The 15,389-nt window shown below is 44.0% G+C and overlaps 1 protein-coding gene across 2 annotated transcripts in view; it reads right to left on the minus strand.

The window, feature by feature from the left end:
• The window catches only part of SERPINE2 (serpin family E member 2), a 63,724-nt gene that overhangs the window by 16,115 nt on the left and 32,220 nt on the right, over positions 1 to 15,389 (minus strand). For both annotated transcript variants that reach the window (XM_055290789.2, XM_055290790.2), the window contains exons 2-4: positions 10,923 to 11,203; positions 7,420 to 7,647; positions 1,140 to 1,337 (exon numbers count right to left, since the gene is read on the minus strand). In XM_055290789.2, the coding sequence (XP_055146764.1) occupies positions 1,140 to 1,337; positions 7,420 to 7,647; positions 10,923 to 11,181 (685 nt within the window). In that variant the 5' untranslated portion in view covers positions 11,182 to 11,203. The remainder of the gene's footprint in view (positions 1 to 1,139; positions 1,338 to 7,419; positions 7,648 to 10,922; positions 11,204 to 15,389) is intronic.

A 15,389-nucleotide genomic window follows, 5' to 3' on the forward strand; every position in this document is an offset into this window, starting at 1 on the left:
AGCGATTTTAGAAGTTCATTTGAGCCTGGCGCGGTGGCTCATGCCTGCAATCCCAGCAGTTTGAGAGGCCAAGGCAGGTGGATCACTTAGGCCCAGGAGTTCAAGACTAGCCTGGGCAACACGGCAAAACCCCATTTGTACAGAAAGTAAAAAAATTAGCTGGCCATGGTGGTGCATGCCTGTGGTCCTAGCTACATGAGAGGCTGAGGTGGGAGGATAGTTTGAGTCCAAGAGGTCAAGGCTGTGGTGAGCCATGTTTGTGCCACTGTAGTCTAGCCTGGGTAACACAGTGAGACTCTATCTCAAAAAACTTTTTTCAAATTCAGAAATAATTTTTCTGAAATCCTACCATTAATATTTTTTACTGAACATCCTCTGAGACCTATCTCTATAGACGTGTGAATATAAAGAAAATAATTTTACATAAGCGAGATTGACATCTGCTGTTCTATATCTCATTTTCTGAAATCAACCATATATTGCATAATCTTTCCACTTATATAAATCTAAGTCTCATGATCACATACGTTCCACTGTATATTTGTATTTGGCTTCTATTTATTTGTCAGTGTGTGCTTATGTTCAGAGTATAAATTCCCTGGAGCGGGACTGCTGGAACCAGGACCCCGAGGAAGTCCTCGGACCACAGATCCCTGCCACGAACAGTGCCCAAGGGTCCTGCTTCCTCCCCACCAAAGCCACCAAGGGATTTTATCAATCTTTCTAATTTTTGCCAATCTGCTAAGTAAAAAAGAAATCCAATTTTTAATTTGGTAATGTAAGACTGCTAATGAGTTGCTGATGCCTTCATATGTTCAATGCTCACTTATACTCATTTCATGAATTGTCCTTTCATCTTTAAGTTTTCAACCAAAAAGCCTACTACACACGCCATGCATTAATACTTTTTGTACATAACTTATGCATATATTATGCATATTATGCAATGCATAGTAACCTTTGTACATAACACAGATTTACACGAGCTTTATAAAAATCCTGCCTCTCAGCACCCTGCTCTGTTCTCCAGTTTTTTAAAAGATGAAAAGTTAGATTTGCTCTGGAATTAAGTTAAAGCACTCAAGGGCCTTTCTGCTGCCAGCACATCCTAGAACAGGCCTCGCCAAGCATGAACTCACCACACCGGAACACGGAGAGCTGGGCCAGCATTGGCACTTGATAGGATTTCCCATCGGCTGCCACGAAAGTGCGTTTCTTTGTGTTCTCAGGTTGGAACCGTGATTTCCACAGACCCTTGAAATACACTGCGTTGACGAGGACCAGTCTGGTGAGCACACCATCAATAAGATCTGGGGACAGCAGATTGTCAATCATATCTGTGAAGCCAAAGAACAAACAAGGGAAAAATAACCTCAGGACTGGTGGCTGGCTTGAGGGCAAATGGCAGCTGTCATCAGGTAGAATGAAAAATCAAAGGATTTTTAAGGAATGTTAAAGAGAATCTTCTGAAACTACCCTTTTGTACTTTATAGGTTCCATCTCCCCTACTAAATATTAAAGTTAAAAAGAAGTTAAAAGAGAAACAGAAAAGACTTTAGAAACCCCCAGCTAGGGGTTACAAAACTTTTCATCAAGAAATTCTTTTATTATCAATTCCCTGCAAGTCCAGGCTTTAAAAAAACTTACTGATCCAAATAAGCTATATTTGATAATGAATTATTTCTTCTTCTTCGTCTTTTTTTTTTTTTTTTTTGCCAATAAATGACTGCTAGTAAGGGTTTCTGGTCAGTACAAGATAAGCAATTTTATTTTATTTTGCTCCACTTGGTTTAATTTAATCCCAGTCAAAAATAAACACTTCAGCCTGTATGTTATTAAGGGTAAATGCTTCATTTCTCTTAAGATTTTAGAAACATCAAACATTATTTTGGAATCTGTGGATATCACAAGGCCTCATAACTGCTTAAAGGAAACAAAAAATCAGTGTCTTTGTTTACGGATCAGGCATCAAGCAAGGTGCTAATATTAGAGACAACAGGAGAGAGGATTTTGAATGTTCCCACCATAAAGAAATGAGAAACGTTTGAGGTAACTGAAATGTTAATTACTCTAATTTGATCATTACACATTGTATACATGTATCAAAGCATTACCACTGTACCCCATATATGTACAATTATTATGGGTCAATGAAAAAGAAATAAAGCCCAGGCACAGTGGCTTATGCCTGTAATCCCAGCACTTTGGGAGGCCGAGGAGGGAGGATCACTTGAGGCTAGGAGTTTGAGACCAGCCTGGGAAACACAGCTAGACCCTATCTCTACAAAAAATAAAAATTAAAAACATATTAGCCAACTGGGTATGGTGAAATGAACCTGTAATCTCAGCTACTTGGGAGGCTGAGGTGGGAGGGTCACCTGAGCCCAAGAGTTCAAGGCTGAGTTGAGCTATGATTGCACCACTGCACTCCAGTCTGGGTGTCAGAATGAGACCCTGTCTCTAAAAAAAAAAAGATAAAATAAAATAAAATAAATCTTTAAAAAGACAGAAAAAATTAAGGTCTGTCCTAGAACTCCTAATTTTGAAGGAAAATGCCCTTTACAAGATGTTGGCAATGGTCCATCTTACTTGTATCAGGAGTGAAGGAGTGAACACAACTCTTCTCATTTTAGGATGCTTCCAAAATGCTATCTGTGGCTGAAGGTTTGGTCTTCCAGTTAGCTTCCTTTTATTACACAGTTATTATACAGTTAGCTTCACAATTATTCTGAGGTCTTCGAAGGTTCAGTTGTGTGTGTGTCTGTATGTATGTGTGTTTTTAAATAGGGATCATTAATGCCCAAAGCTATTAAAACTTAGTTCACTGCATTATTAGCTCAAATATATGTGTGTGTGTGTGTGTGTGTGTGTATGTGTATAAATACATAATATAAATACAAGTTATACTACTTTAAATGGTGAGAGTAAAACCAACAGCTTTTGAAGAAGCGAGAATATCTAATTCAGGGGTGAGAGCATTAAGTCCTTTTAAATGAAACTCAAGAGGATGCTGATGTACAATAAACAAGTGTTTACATAAATCATGATAAATAAACACTGAAGTTTCCCACAGTGTGCTGCTAAGACAGTTCCATCACCACTCATTACTTCCACAAGGGGGCACCAACGCCACCTTAAGTCAGGACAAGGAAGGAAAATACCTAAGCCATAAACAGCCATCATTCAACTCAACACAAAGCTGGCCGCCGCAAACAGACTGTCTTGTGGGAGTGAAGTTAGAACTTTATGCCATCCCACTAGCAAGCTCACAATTGACTTCCTAATAGTGAATGTTGTTTCTTGCCTCTGCTGGGAACATTACCCACTTCAATTCCTACTTGCCTTTAAGATTCTCTGATCATCCTCGCCACCTCCTAAGAGATGCCTCTGCTCTCGATTTCTGTAAAGCCCAATGCCTGGCCCCACCATGACACCTGCAGTATTTTATTCTAGCCAATTTTAATGTGTCTGTCTCCCTTAACTACACTGAGACCTGCATGAGACTCTGCCATTCACTTTTTGCTTACTCCTAGCACTACATTGAGCATACAGGCAGTGCTCAGTAAGTGTCTGAAGAAATGTCCTTAGCCCCTTTTTACAGAGACAAATAATGCCTCCAATTGCCCCTGGGAGGACTAAGATATAATAAGGGGACATGAAGAAATAAAAAGAAAATGCATATTTAGAGGCAAAGAGGCACATGGAAACCTGCCATCAGTAACTGCCACAGATACGCATCTATCATCCATCCATCCATCCATCCATCCATCCATCCATCCATCCATCCGTCTGTCCGTCCATCCTTGGATACCTACCACGTGCCTGGTACTCTCTTAAATAAGAAACCAAGAAGGAAATCTGGCTTCAAAAACGATGAATGAGAGAGAGGTGCAGGCTGACATAAAATAACTTGGAAAAGTATACAGCTGCAATTTTAATAAATATCTGGAAGTGGAATTACTCAAGGTTATGGAGGGCTAAGAAGAAGGTGACCTGACCTAGTCGGCGAGGTCTGAGATGGATGGGACCTCGGATTATGGCTATAAAAATAGCTCACACTGGTTGAACATTACTAAATGCAGGGTCCTTTGCTAAATGCTTTATATGTATTACTCATATCCTTACACCAGCCTTAATGTTGTTAGAATTATTCGAATAGGTATCACTATTGCATCTCTCCATTTTACAGATGAGAATGCTGATGCACAGGAAGGTTAAATAACTTGCCCAAGATTATACAGGTAGTATGTGGCAGAACCGAGATTCAAACTCAGAATGTGTGCTTTTAATGTTCATGCCTGCCACTCATGGTATGGTACAGAAATGAGTCAGCCTGAGCCAGGGAAGAGGGAGAGAAAGCACTACAGGCAGCAGGAGTGTATGTGTGGGGTTCTCCAACAGGAGACAGGATGGTGAGTAAGGGGACTGGGAAGAGGCCTGTGTGGCTGGAACACAGAGTACAAGGATGAGTGAGGCTGCAGAGGCCAACAGGCCAGACCCATCCCTGATGTCCTGCAAAAGGCCTGCGCGTTGGGCTCTCCCACTCTCTGTAGGGAAGGAACTATCATTTCCGTGAGACAGACCCAGCAATCTTCCGGACACAGACAATTGAGCTCCAAGTCGCTTCTGAGCTCTACCATGTGGTCATGTACCTTTCAGTGGGGGCAGTTCACCCCCAGGTAAAGGCAGTTTGGAAATCGGCAGGGATGTTTTTAACTGAGTGGGCAGTGGCCAGAAATGCTATCTGTCCTGCAATGTTCAAAACAGTCCCACCCAATGAAGAATTGTGCTGCTTCTCGCATGGCTTTTAAATACCCCACCAGATCTCTGCGTTGGTAGGACACCTACTTATAATTATCTGAACCCAGAACCTCGTTCTTTTTTGTGTGTAAACACAGGGTGTTTAGTTTTGTTTTGTTTTGTTTTGCATCCTTTTCATGTATGCTGAATTTGCCAGGAATGTGACTCCCATGCAAATCAAGCAGAACCTGTGGTTTGTTTTGTTCAGAAATTTATCAAGAGTTTTGCACCGTTTCAGAAAAAATTGCATCAGCAATAGTTAACACAGGTCAAGTTTATGAGTCACCAGTACAACATGCCTGTCTCTGTCTGCTTTTGTAGCTGTCAATTCACAATTATTCTGAGACTCTGACTACTTTATTATGTATTTGAGTGTAGTTTTACCCAAGGGTTTACCTATTGAACTATATATAATACATTTCTTTTGTTTTCCTCTATATTACAGTTTGGCACTGTCTCAAATTTTTAAAAATTTGTGTATGTGCATAGAGTAATATGATGTATGAATTTCATTTCAGAATAGTAAAGAGAGTATTAAAAATATTTGTTACAAATGGAAGAGTTGGGGCTGACAGGGCTGCAAAGCACTGCAGGAGTCTCCATGCTTCTTCCCAGCACACGTGGGGGTTTTCTCCGGGTGCTCTGAAAACTGTCACACGGTCTAACTAATGTGGTTTAATATTGCCATTCTACAGATCAAGGCAGCGGCTAAGAGGACAAAATGACATGTCACAGTCACATAGCCTCCAGCCACAGAGTCGGGACCAAGAACCAGTCCTGAGGGCGTCTGCTTCCGACCACTCTTCGCAAGCCTGCAGATGCCACACACCTGGAAACTCCACTGAACACCCTCATGTGTGCTGGCCTCCCGATGGTTTTAGGAAGGGCACCCAGACTGCATGGTCCAGGCCCCATTGAGAAGGGATGCCACGAATTTACCCAAGTCACCTGGGGTCTCCTCCACCCTCCCTGAGCCTTCTTTGTCCACCTCTTCACTAGTTCTGCTAATGGGTCTCTAACATTTGGGTGTATAAGAATGGTGATGGGAGGCAGAGGCAGACTGGGAGTTGCCAGCCACTCCCTCGGTGATTCCCGTGCGGTGGGCTGGGCTCCACGGATCTGCCTTCTCAACACACAGCCCAGATAATTCTGACGCAGGGACACCAGTAACCACACTTTTAAGAAACATACCCTGAAAGGCCACAGTTTCCCTAGGTTTTGTCTTTGGGCTTCTTCTTCCTATTGACTCTCTCCCTTCTATGAAAAAAGGCTCTATGGCCAGGCACAGGGGCTCATGCCTGTAATCCCAGCACTCTGGGAGGCTGAGGTGAGAGGACGGCTTGAACCCAAGAGTTTGAGACCAGCATGGGCAACACAGTGAGACCCCATCTCTTCAAAAAATAAAAACATTAGCCAGGCATGGTGATGCACACCCGTAGTTCCAGCTACTAGAAAGGCTGAGGTGGGAGGATTACTTGAGCCCAGGAGGTTGAGGCTGCAATGAGCTATGATTGCACCATTGCACTCTAGCCTAAGAGACAGAGCGAGACCCTGTCTCCAAAAATGAAAAAGGAAAAAAAAAAAATGAAAAAAGGGTCCCAAATCTGTACTCCCAGCCTTCACATTCTCCTGTTGTTCCAGACCTACAGCTCCTCCTGCATGTTTCCACCTGGACCTCCAGGTTACAAATTAAGGGTTTTTTGTTTGCTTGTTTTTGTTGTTGTTTTAGACAGAGTCTCATTCTGTCGCCCAGGCTGGAGTGCAGGGGCGCGATCTCGGCTCACTGCAATCTCTGCCTCCCAGGTTCAAGCGATTCTCCTGCCTCAGCCTCCCAAGTAGCTGGGATTACAGGTGCCCGCCACCATGTCTGGCTAATTTTTGTATTTTTAGTAGAGATGGGATAAACCATGTTGGCCAGGCTGGTCTCAAACTCCTGACCTCAGGTGATCCACCCACCTCGGCCTCCCAAAGTGCTGGGATTACAGGTGTGAGCCACTGCACCTGGCCTACAAATTAAGTTTTAAAACACCAACATTAGACTCTCCTTTATTTAATGGGAGAAGAGACACCTACAAATGAGTAATCATTTTGAGATGAGGAAAGGGCTGTAATGGGGGGGTGTGTAAAAGTTGTAATTGCATGCCAATCATAACGGACAACAGAGTACCTATGTCTTTGGCAATGGCAGAAGCAAGAGGCCTGGAAGGCAAAGAGATCAATCAATCTGGAAGGAAGAGGAGGACATTCCAGGTAAAGGGAGAGGCAGATGCAAAAGCAGGAAGGAATGAGCAAGAAAACCTTCAAAATCAACAAAAGCCTGTGGGCAAGGACGCTAGAGACCAGATATGGCAAGGAGAGGAGACAGTGGAGGGGCTGGATTCTGTTCTGTTGCCCAAACTACAGGAGAAACACCTCCCAGGAGCACAGTGAGCAATGGCAGATTGAAGGGGAAAGAGGGAGACTGAATAGAGCTTCCTTGGTCCAGGAGTTTCTCAACCGAGAGGCCACTGAATTGGACTTGCAGAGGCCAATGAATTGGACACCATTTTGAACCCTGGAGTCTAACTCATGCTTTCTTTCACAAACTATGCAATCATACGACATACTGTGGCCACTCACCCCTGGTTTCGTTTTTAACCCATGCATTGATGGAATCACAGGCAGAGGCTGGATCCTCAAAGTTCACATTCCGGACCTCACACTGGAACACATCTTTGTTCCTTGTAACAAAAGGCACTTCAATTTCAGAGGCATTCTTAACAAACACGGCGTTAGCCACTGTCACAATGTCTTTATTCTTCTTGGAGACGATAGCCTTGTTGATCTTCTTTAATATTTTACCAACTCCTAAAAGAGAAATCAGAATATACAGCAATATTTCCATAAGAATCTAGAAAAGTTTTTAAAATCTTTTATATTGCAGCAAGTAAGAACAGTATAGGCCAGGTACAGTGGCTCACACCTGTAATCCCAGCAATTTGAGAGGCTGAGGTGGGTGGATTGCTTGAGCTCAGGAGTTTAAGACCAACCTGGGTAATATGACAAAACCCTGTCTCTACCAAAAATACAAAATTAACTGGGTGTGGTGGCATGACTGTGATACCAACTACTTGAGGAGGCTGAGGTGGGAGGATCGCTGGAGCCTGGGAAGTCGAGGCTGCAGTAAGCCACGATCGCGCCCCTGCATACAGCCTGGGTGACTAAGCAAGACCCTGTCTCAAAAATAAAAATAAAAGAACGGTACAAACAGGATAGCTATGAGTAGCAAGAAACTAAGTCTTCTGTTCTCTCAGGGGCCTATTTCTTAAGAAAAGCAGGGAGTGGGATTAAAGTCTAACGACTGAAGCTCTCAAAAATCAGCTGTGCTTCTGCATCAAAACAGGGATATTCAAGGTGTTCTTGCCACCTTCCCAATGCAGACCTCATTCTCATGGTAGCCTTTCTGGGCACCAGGTCAATATGAATGCTGGCACAGTCCTCAGTTCTATAGCCAAGGGGGAATAAATCAAAGGGAACTCCCTAATGCTTTCTCTCTTTCTTGTCTAACATTATTAAGTGCTACTTCCTTTCTTGCCAAAGATTTAACAATGTAATTTCTTTTTTTCTATTTTGGAAAAAAATGAATAAAATAAGCATTAGAAAGACTATAAAAAATTACCATGTGCCACCATCCAGAACAATGTGGTTTTTACTTGGTATCAAGCTCAAAGAGTAAGGAGATTAATTTTATGGCAATGTAAGCTTTATTTTACATGAGCCATTCATACATGCTCCATTTAGTTTGAAAGGGTGAAAAAGAGGCAAATAAGTTATAAGGATGAAATGTGTTTCTACAGAGAGCTCAAATTACAGATCCTTCTTCATCGCTTGGGGTCTCTTCAAAATGACATTGTCCTAAAACATCCTGCCAGAGTCACCTTGATGGTCCCCTAAAGAGCCGATTTGTCACTCTGAATGTGCGTCCTCTTCAGACCCTTTACACGGGGCGGGGCAGTCTTCTCAGGGCCCACAAAGAGGGGCGTGTGTAGGGCTTTACAACCTGCACGGCCCTCTCTTAGACACCCATGACCACACCTTACAATTGTTCTGTGGTGCAGGCCCATTTTACAAGTAAGAAAACGGCCGGCTTTGGAGGCTGAAAGACACTTCCAAGGCCAATTGCCAGCTCCTGGCCCTTTTGGGGTAGGAGTGAGGCAGTGGTGGATGGCCAACGGGCCAATATTGTTAGAACTTCAGAAATAATGGCTTAAAATCAGTGTGGCTCAGCATTAAAACAAACAACAACAGTCCAGTTGCTATTTTGGAATTGTCTCAGCCAACACAGCCTGGATCACACTAGGAAAGGTCATAAATTTTAGCAGTGATCCGCCATGAAGTTATAAATCACCAGGAGTTTTCTGAACTTCCAAGCAAGGGGCAGAAGAGTGTGTTCCAAGTATTTAGTCCTTCCATGCTTCCAACAGGTGAACAAACTGCAAACTCATACAGAAGTGTAATGCTGCATCAACAGGGCAGTGAGATTAGGCATTTGGTGCTGGCAGCCCTGGAGGCCACGCTGAGCAGTCGGAGGTGGGTGCAGAGCGAGGCACTGAAGGACACAAATCGCCACCTCACTGATCTTACTCTCCAATTAACGATGCCAGTGCAGTTAAGATTCTCAGAACTTTCGGGCCAGCCTGGGTGGAAGAACACGGGCAGGAAGACTCCCTTTTTTCCAATGAAGTGAACAGACCTAGATGTGAATGTGACTTTTGCAAGGTCACAGAGGGTGTTGGTGGCCAGGAAGAGCGGGGGAGCCAGTCCTGCTCCCCTGCACGCTGCACTTATGGAGACAGCAGGCGGGACACGGCTCTGGGCAAGACCCCTCAGCTGAAGTAAAACAGTGCCAGAGGATGAAGCTCATGCAGTTAAATGGGTCATTTAAGAAAGGTTTTTCTTTAAATCAAACTAAACCTTTTTCATTGGGCCTTACTTCAAAACTATTTTTTAGCTCGCTCTCTCTCTGTACGTATCTATCTATGTATCTATATTTTTTTTAAGCTCTGGGATACATGTGCAGAACGTGCAGGTTTGTTACATAGGTACACATGTGTCGTGGTGGTTTGCTGCACCCACCTATCAACCTGTCATCTAGGTTTTAAGCCCCGCACGCATTAGGTATTTGTCCTAATGCTTTCCCTCCCCTTGCCCCCCATCCCTTGACAGGCCCCAGTGTGTGATGTTCCCCTCCCTGTGTCCATGTGTTCTCATTGTTCAACTCCCACTTATGAGTGAGAACATGCCGTGTTTGGTTTTCTGTTCCTGTGTTTGCTGAGAATGATGGTTTCCAGCTTCATCCATGTCCCTGCAAGGACATGAACTCATTCTTTTTTATGGCAGCATAGTATTCCACAGTGTATATGTGCCACATTTTCTTTATCCAGTCTCTCATTGATGGGCATTTGGGTTGGTTCCAAGTCTTTGTTTAGCTTTATATTTTGAAATAATTATAGATTTATAGGAAGTGGCAAAACAATATGCAAGGAAGTCCCACGTGCCTTTCACCCAGTCTTCCCAATGGTACTGTTGTTGCATCAGGAAATTTCCATCAGGTCAGTCCACACAGTGCATTCAGATTTCACTCATTTTCCATACACTCCTGTTGTGGGCTTGGGGAGGGGGGTCTGTGCGACTTTATCATCTGTGCAGATTTGTGTGGCCACCACCACAATCAAGACCCAGGATGGCTCCATCACTACAAAGCCCCTGGGCCCCCCATAGCCACCCCTTCCCAGCTCCTCTCACATGCTTTACAAGCACATCAATCCTGGGCGCCATGGAGGTGGTAAGCTGGGAAGTGTCCCCCTCGCTGGAATGAGGGCTGGAGCCCTGGGAAAGGAGAACTAGTGGCAGACCCCAAGCTCCAAAAGTACAAAAAAGGGACCAGAGTCTAGTTCTCCTAACTGCCAGCACCACAGTGTTTGTTCTTTAGAAGAGACTGACCCCAAGCCCCAAGTGGCACCAGCAAAACCCCTTCTGGCTGCTCTGCTTCTTAGGGTTGTCAGCAAAAACCAAGCCATAAACCCTCCTGTCACAAGACTCTCAGGTAAAGGCCCCACCAGTGAGCAATCGTGCACACGCACCATTTACGCCGTATCTCATCACCATGGCGAGCTGCTTCTTGGTCCTGCCGTCTGCCCCCAGCTGAAGCATCCCCAGGACCGACGCAATCCCATGGGGAGAGATCACGATGTTGTCATGAGGCCTCGACTTCACAATCTGATTGAAAACCTGGATCCCCGTGTTGGAGCCTAGTTCCTCGAGAGCCAGAGGATTGAAGTGGGAGCAGATGGAAGGCAGCGTCACAGAGGCCAAGAGGAAGAGGGGGAGATGCCAGTTCATGGTTCCTTCCGCCAAGGACGACCTGAAAAAGTAAGTTAAAAAATATTTAAATTATATTTAAATGGGTACATTACTACTTTTTTTTGTTTCTTTTTTTTTTTCCCCAGATGGAGACTCGTTCTCTCGCCCAGGCTGGAGTGCAGCAGTGCCATCTCAGCTCACTGAAACCTCTGCCTCTCGGGTTCAAGCAATTCTCCTGCCTCAGCCCCCTGAGTAGCTGGAATTACAGGCTTGCACCATCATACACGGCTAATTTTTGTATTTTTAGTAGAGATGAGATTTCACCATGTTGGCCAGGCTGGTCTCAAACTCCTGACCTCAAGTGATCTGCCTGACTCAGCCTCCCAAAGTGCTGGGATTACAGGTGTGAGCCACTGTACCTGGCCTGGGAGGCCATTTTGTACACACCTAGGTATGCTTGACTGTACTCAGCATAATTGAATGCCATGTGAATACATTTAAGACAGAACAGTGTAATTAAATCAGTTTTCAAAACACACCCCGGAGAGGTGGGGAGGGAAAGGAAGCAAACTTCCATCTCTTGGGTCCTTACAATGTGCCAGGTCCTATACTAATCATTATTTAATTCTCAGTTATTTTATTTTTTATTTATTTATCTTTTTTGAAACAGAGTCTCACTCTGCTGCCCAGGCTGGAGTGCAATGGCGCAATCTCGGCTCACTGCAACCTCCGCCTCCCAGGTTCAAGTGATTCTCACGTCTCAGCTTCCTGAGTATCTGGGATTCTGGGATTACAAGTGTGTGCCAACTCGTCTGGCAATTTTTTTTTTTTTCTTTTTTTTTCTTTTAGTAGAAATGAAGTTTCACTGTGTTTGCCAGGCTGGTCTCGAATGTCTGGCCTCAAGTGATTCGGCCTCTCAAAGTGCTGGGATTACAGGCGTGAGCCACCATGCTCGGCCTAATCATTATTTAATTCTCATTAGTGCCCTTCATCCAATTAAGCCAATATTTACTGAGGGTTCACTGGGTATCAGGCCCTTTTCTAAGTGCAAGGCATGTGACGTAACCAAATGAACAAGACTTCCACCCTCACTGAGCTTACAATCTAGAAGGGAGACAGAACAAGCCAGCAAGCAATAAAGCATTTTCAGAAAAGGATAAAGAGCACAATAATAAAATAAGGAATGTGAGTGGATAAGGGCTGGCGGGGTGGAGGGGGTGGTCATTAGATAGGATGATCAGGGAGCCATCGCTATGGCAGGAACACGGGTGACGAGGCCTGAATGGGAGAAGGAGCCAGCCACACTCCGATGGGTAAACAGTACGCTGGGCAGAGGGAGAGCAGGGCCAAGGCCCTGACGTGGGAATAAACTTGGTGTATTAGAGGCCAGTGTGGATGTGAAGTCAAGGTCGTAAAGAAGGGAGACAGGTGGGCGAAGCCGAAGGAGAGTTCAGATCTGGTAAGGTCCTGTAGAGCCTGGAAAGGCACAGGGATTTCATTCCAGGGGTCACAAGAAACCCCTGGAGGATTTCAAGCAAGGGAGTGAATCCCTCGGGTTGCTCTGATTATCTTATAACCACATGTGCTTGATTCTTTTACCATAAGCACACTGCTTTTAAAATTAAAGAATTATTAATTAAAATAAACAAGTGACTGCTTTAAAGTTACAATAGGGTAGGACAATTGGTAAATTCATCAATTTTGAGGATGGTGTTGCTTACACGGATGTTCTCAACTACAGTGATTTTTTTTTTTTTAGGACAGAGTCTCGCTCTGTCTCCCAGGCTAGAGTGCAGTGGCGCGATCTCGGCTCACTGCAAGCTCCGCCTCCCGGGTTCACGCCATTCTCCTGCCTCAGCCTCCTGAGTAGCTGGGACTACAGGCGCCCGCCACCACGCCCGGCTAATTTTTTGTATTTTTGGTAGAGACGGGGTTTCACCGTGTTAGCCAGGATGGTCTTATCTCCTGACCTCGTGATCCTCCCGCCTTGGCCTCCCAAAGTGCTGGGATTACAGGCCTGAGCCACCACGCCTGGCCTAGTGATTTGTTTTAAAGATGCTTCCTTCCTTAATTACCACTCACAGAGCTTTCTCTGGCTATGACAAGTAAGAGGCAGGAAATTTACATGTATTTATGGAAAAGCAAATACTTTCATTAAGTAAGAACTTAACAGTGGCAGCTGGTAAAACAAAAGCAGCATTCGTGATGTTGCTAATTCAGTTCTTCCCTGAGAGGCCCGAGCTCCCGCTAAGCACAGTCTCCCGTGGAGCCAATGTGTTCCTCTCTGTTGTTACGTGTGGGAGGTTGGGGGTGATTGCAGAGAATAAAACAGAAGAGAGCCTTTTAAGAGACAGGTGACCTGGAGGGAGGGGGAAATCGTGTCTCTGTGTGCTCTGGGGGAAAGCATGGGCACAACCACGGTGTTAGGCAAAACTGGCCCCGTATTTGGTGTCTCCTTGCCTTCCTTTCTATGCACTTTCTGTGCTTCCCACCCTAGGGCGTAGGAGATGTTCAATAAACACTGGTGAGATCAATCCGATAGCTCATAAATACTTTCTATTTTTATTAATTAATTTTTCACTGCATCAAAACAGTGTTTATGGAGTGTGGCTAAGAAAACGCTTGTGTTTAATCCTGATCCTCACGGTCAGCTCAAGACACTCTCTGCGGGAAGAGCCACCACTACATCGAGCAAGGACTGTGGGCACACGCAGAACTCCCTGCCCGGCCCCCTGACACAGAGGGCCCCACTGTGAACCACTGAGGCCATCATTCCAGCTGACGTTGCAAGTTCCTTATATGTTGTGAAACAAGCGCTTTTCTAAAGATTTAGAATGTTCCGTGTTTCTCCAGAGCTTAATTGTAAAACAATTGTATCAACTCAGCCCGTCTAAATTCAAAACATGTAAGTGACCTACATACGCTGCTCCCGCTTGGGCTCAACTGGCCAGCGTGGCCTATTTTGACTTTGGCACCTAGGACTGGCTCTAATGCCACGACAATCCCTTGAGTTTCCTGGAGCCTACTGGACTTTGGAGAGCGTCCAAATCATGACCGTGGAAGCTTTATTCATTTCATCTAAAAACTAGAAATTGTGTTCTCCCCTCTCTTCCTCCCTCTTGCCTTTTCTTTCTTTTGGGCAATAAATACCCTCTTTAAAATTTAATATAGCACAAAGTCATCATAAGTATAAAACATTGTGTACAATCTTTCTTACAAATGGCCAAATGCAGTGACCAACTTCATCCATCTCAATTGTTGACTCTTGCCTTATAGTCTATTCTGGTGTCTACATTCGGCCTGCTATAATCTGTGCTCCTGAAGCCTCCCCAAAGAAATCCTCCTAGATTAGTGAATATTTGAACAAATATTAGAATTTGGATTCACAAGGCATGAACATTAAACTGGTTTTGCCTCTGGTTGCTTAAAGTTGATAGACTCAATACTACACATATATTATATATTATATATATATATATATATATATAAACATTGTAAAAACAGGGTGAAAGGATGAGTGCCAGTGAGAAATCTAACAGCTCCAATGTCTTAAAGTCACAAGGACAGTCTCCCAAATAAACAGGCATCTTATTTAGCAGAATTCTGTTTCGTTATAAATTTTTGCTAAAAGAACAGTTTTCCTATGACAAGGAAGAAGCTGTTATGGGTGTTTTTCTGGGTTTCTTGGACTTGGGAAGTTTTTGAGAGCTGTCTATGTACAGTTTCATAAAAGTGCACTGGGACAGTGTTAGAGCTGTGCAGAACTTGGAATCAGAGCTACTTTTGATTGATGTGCTGGGCAGAACTTCTCCTTGGCCTTGGTTTCCTAGGCCAAATGCTCATTCTTCTAAACTCACCTGACTTATATATGTGTCTAAGAATAAACTTTCATTTTTCTCCAAAGTTCAGTAGCCAAGACAGTGGGTATTGAGCTATACATTACTTTAGGCCTGCATAATTCCTAACAATGAAACACACTCATGTCCAAATAGACAATCGTTTACATGAAGTAACTTGGAGTTCTCAAGCTTTGAAATGCTTGATCTCTGGAACAAGCAGATGCCATAATGGGAAGTACATAGAAACCTCCTGTTTATTTTCCTTTTTAAGAGAAATTACACTTTAAACTTTCAAATCAGAGACAAATAAGAGTACTGCCCAAATGTACTGCCTAGCAACAAGATGGGAGATTATCGTTTGCCTGAATATTGTTTTCACAACAGTAAAAATAGGTCTCTAGGCCATCA

Source organism: Symphalangus syndactylus, chromosome 8, assembly GCF_028878055.3.
Source record: "Symphalangus syndactylus isolate Jambi chromosome 8, NHGRI_mSymSyn1-v2.1_pri, whole genome shotgun sequence".
In the NCBI taxonomy this organism is placed as follows: domain Eukaryota; kingdom Metazoa; phylum Chordata; class Mammalia; order Primates; family Hylobatidae; genus Symphalangus; species Symphalangus syndactylus.